This window comes from Haliotis asinina, chromosome 10, assembly GCF_037392515.1.
Source record: "Haliotis asinina isolate JCU_RB_2024 chromosome 10, JCU_Hal_asi_v2, whole genome shotgun sequence".
In the NCBI taxonomy this organism is placed as follows: Eukaryota; Metazoa; Mollusca; class Gastropoda; order Lepetellida; family Haliotidae; genus Haliotis; species Haliotis asinina.
Window position 1 is genome coordinate 33,377,329 of NC_090289.1, and position 2,312 is coordinate 33,379,640.

The 2,312-nt window shown below is 37.2% G+C and overlaps 1 protein-coding gene across 1 annotated transcript; it reads left to right on the top strand.

Moving 5' to 3' along the window:
- The first annotated feature begins 833 nt into the window (after positions 1 to 833).
- LOC137298661 (S-antigen protein-like) lies at positions 834 to 1,382 on the top strand. The gene has a single exon (XM_067830944.1). The coding sequence runs from the start codon at positions 834 to 836 to the stop codon at positions 1,380 to 1,382; it is 549 nt and encodes a 182-aa protein (XP_067687045.1).
- Positions 1,383 to 2,312: the final 930 nt, after the last annotated feature.

Here is a 2,312-nt window from a genome sequence, read left to right on the forward strand (position 1 = left end):
ACACTTCCTCAAGTATATATCCAGATTGTTTCACGAATATATTATGTCAGTAGTGACACGGTCGCTTGAGCAATAATCCTCGGTAGGTAAAGAAAATGCATTAGTACCAACATTAAAAAAATATTACATGAAATTAAAGTGAGTTAAATAACAGAAGTAGAACCAATGTATGTTTGGAGCTTGAACCGAGTTTCCATCGATTGTATAATTGTGACCATGAGCATGTATTTCTTTCAGCACTATTACAGCTATGTGTTGTTGTTTGTTAACAAATCGGGTCTGGATGTCAAAATATAGACTTACTAAACCGTCAACGATTTGTACGAAAAAGTACCAGATGAACCATGTGTGGATGGTGATGTTTCCCAATGATTTGATTTTACTCATTAAATTTGATTATAGGTGTCATTTTAGTCACCAATTCGTATAATTTTCACATCTGACCCGTGAAGGCCCGGAGTAGAACAGGCCTTCAGCAACCCCTGCGTGCCATAAAAGGCGACTATGCTTGTCGTAAGAGGTGACTGTCGGGATCGGGTGGTCAGACTCGCTGATTTGGTTGACGCATGTTATCGGTTCCCACTTGCGCAGATCGATGCTCACGCTGTTGGTCACTGGAGTGTCTGGTTCAAACTCGATCATTTACAGACGGCCGCCATATAGTTGGAATACTGTTGAGTGTGGCGTAAAACTAAAGTCTGTCGTTATTTTTCACATTTGTTTTTCCCTATACGCCAACAAGAATTTGTTAGATTATTCAAGTTAAAAATGGTTGGTCTTTAGCTTTGACGAGTTGAATGACATGTGGAATGACAAATGGAGTGACAAGTGAAATGGCAGATGGAGTGACAAGTGACATGATCCCTGAAAAGACCAATGGGATGACGGATGGAATGACAAGTGGAATGACAAATGAAGTAAAAAATGGAGTGACGACCGGAATGAAAAATGGCATGACAAGGAGAATGACAGTTGGAGTGATAGGTGGAATGACATGTGAAATGACTGATGGAATGACAAATGAAATGATGACTGAAATGTCCAGTAGAATTACAAATGGAGTAAAAAGTGGGGTGACAACTGGAATGACAAATGGAACGATAAGTGGAATGACAGATGAAATGATAAGCGCAATAGTAAGTGGAGTGACAAGTGGAATGACAACTGGAATGACAACTGGAATGACAGATGGAGTGACAAGTGGAATAATAAGTGGCGTGACAAGTGGAACGACAGATGTAGTGACAAGTGGAATGACAAGTGGAGTGGCAGATGGAGTGACAGGTGGAATGACAAGTGGAGTGCCGACTGAAACGACAAGTGAAATGACAAGTAGAATGACATGTGAAATGACAAGTGGAAACACGAAAACTCAAGTTTGAAAACTCAAGTGCAGATCAGAATATTAATTGACTGAAAAATATGTACTGTTTTCCAAATGTCATTATAAGAAGGTACAATGTGAAAACTTTGGGTAGAGATTACAAAAGTAATGTTTATTAACCAGAAACATGCAATCTATACAGATCACAACATCCTGATAAAGGTTTCAAATTTTAGAAATGAAAACTTCATCACATGTTAACATAATGGTAGTGCTGGACCTTGAACTATTTGGATAATACGTTTTGTTATAAGGCTTCCGTTACAAACTCTACGTTGTGTAAATATTAGCATATGATTGGATTCAGCATAAAGCACCAGACACTACAGTTTCATTGTATCCTCATTGTGTTAAGAGGCAAGCCTAAGGACATAATGCTTTCTTAAAGCAACCATCAAGGAATTCAGACTATCTATTGTTCAAATCAAGTGACACGTTTAGCATGAATATCAGTTTGAAGAACCAACGCAAAGCCACCGTTGTTAACCAACAGTGCTTCTTGTTCAATTTCAAGAGTGAATGTTATAGAAAGCACTTGGTGAATAAAAATTATTTCGATTTACCAGATGCATCACAAGTATGCACATATTTACAAGCGAAATAGAAACTAAATAATCTCCAAGGTCACTTTCTTTTCTTTGCAGGTGATAGAAATGAACGTTCTTTCTTCTTAAATACTTTAATGTTAATTTGTGGTCATGTTGTACATAGGAGTCAGACTAACAGTGTTAAAACAACACACGTCAATGTTGGTTGTATCTAGACCTATCATAGACCTAACATTTTGCAATTTTACAAAAGGTAGAGTTCATAAGAGGATCATGTAATAATATCATGAGAGACAACATATATGATAAATGAAAAGGACTAAGCACGACATACCTCATTAACATATAACACAAGTATGATATTAACATATTAATCAACG

What these genes read in the sequence shown, in the direction of transcription:
- LOC137298661 (XM_067830944.1), top strand. Translation starts at nt 834, where the DNA reads ATGGCAGATGGAGTGACAAGTGACATGATCCCTGAAAAGACCAATGGG.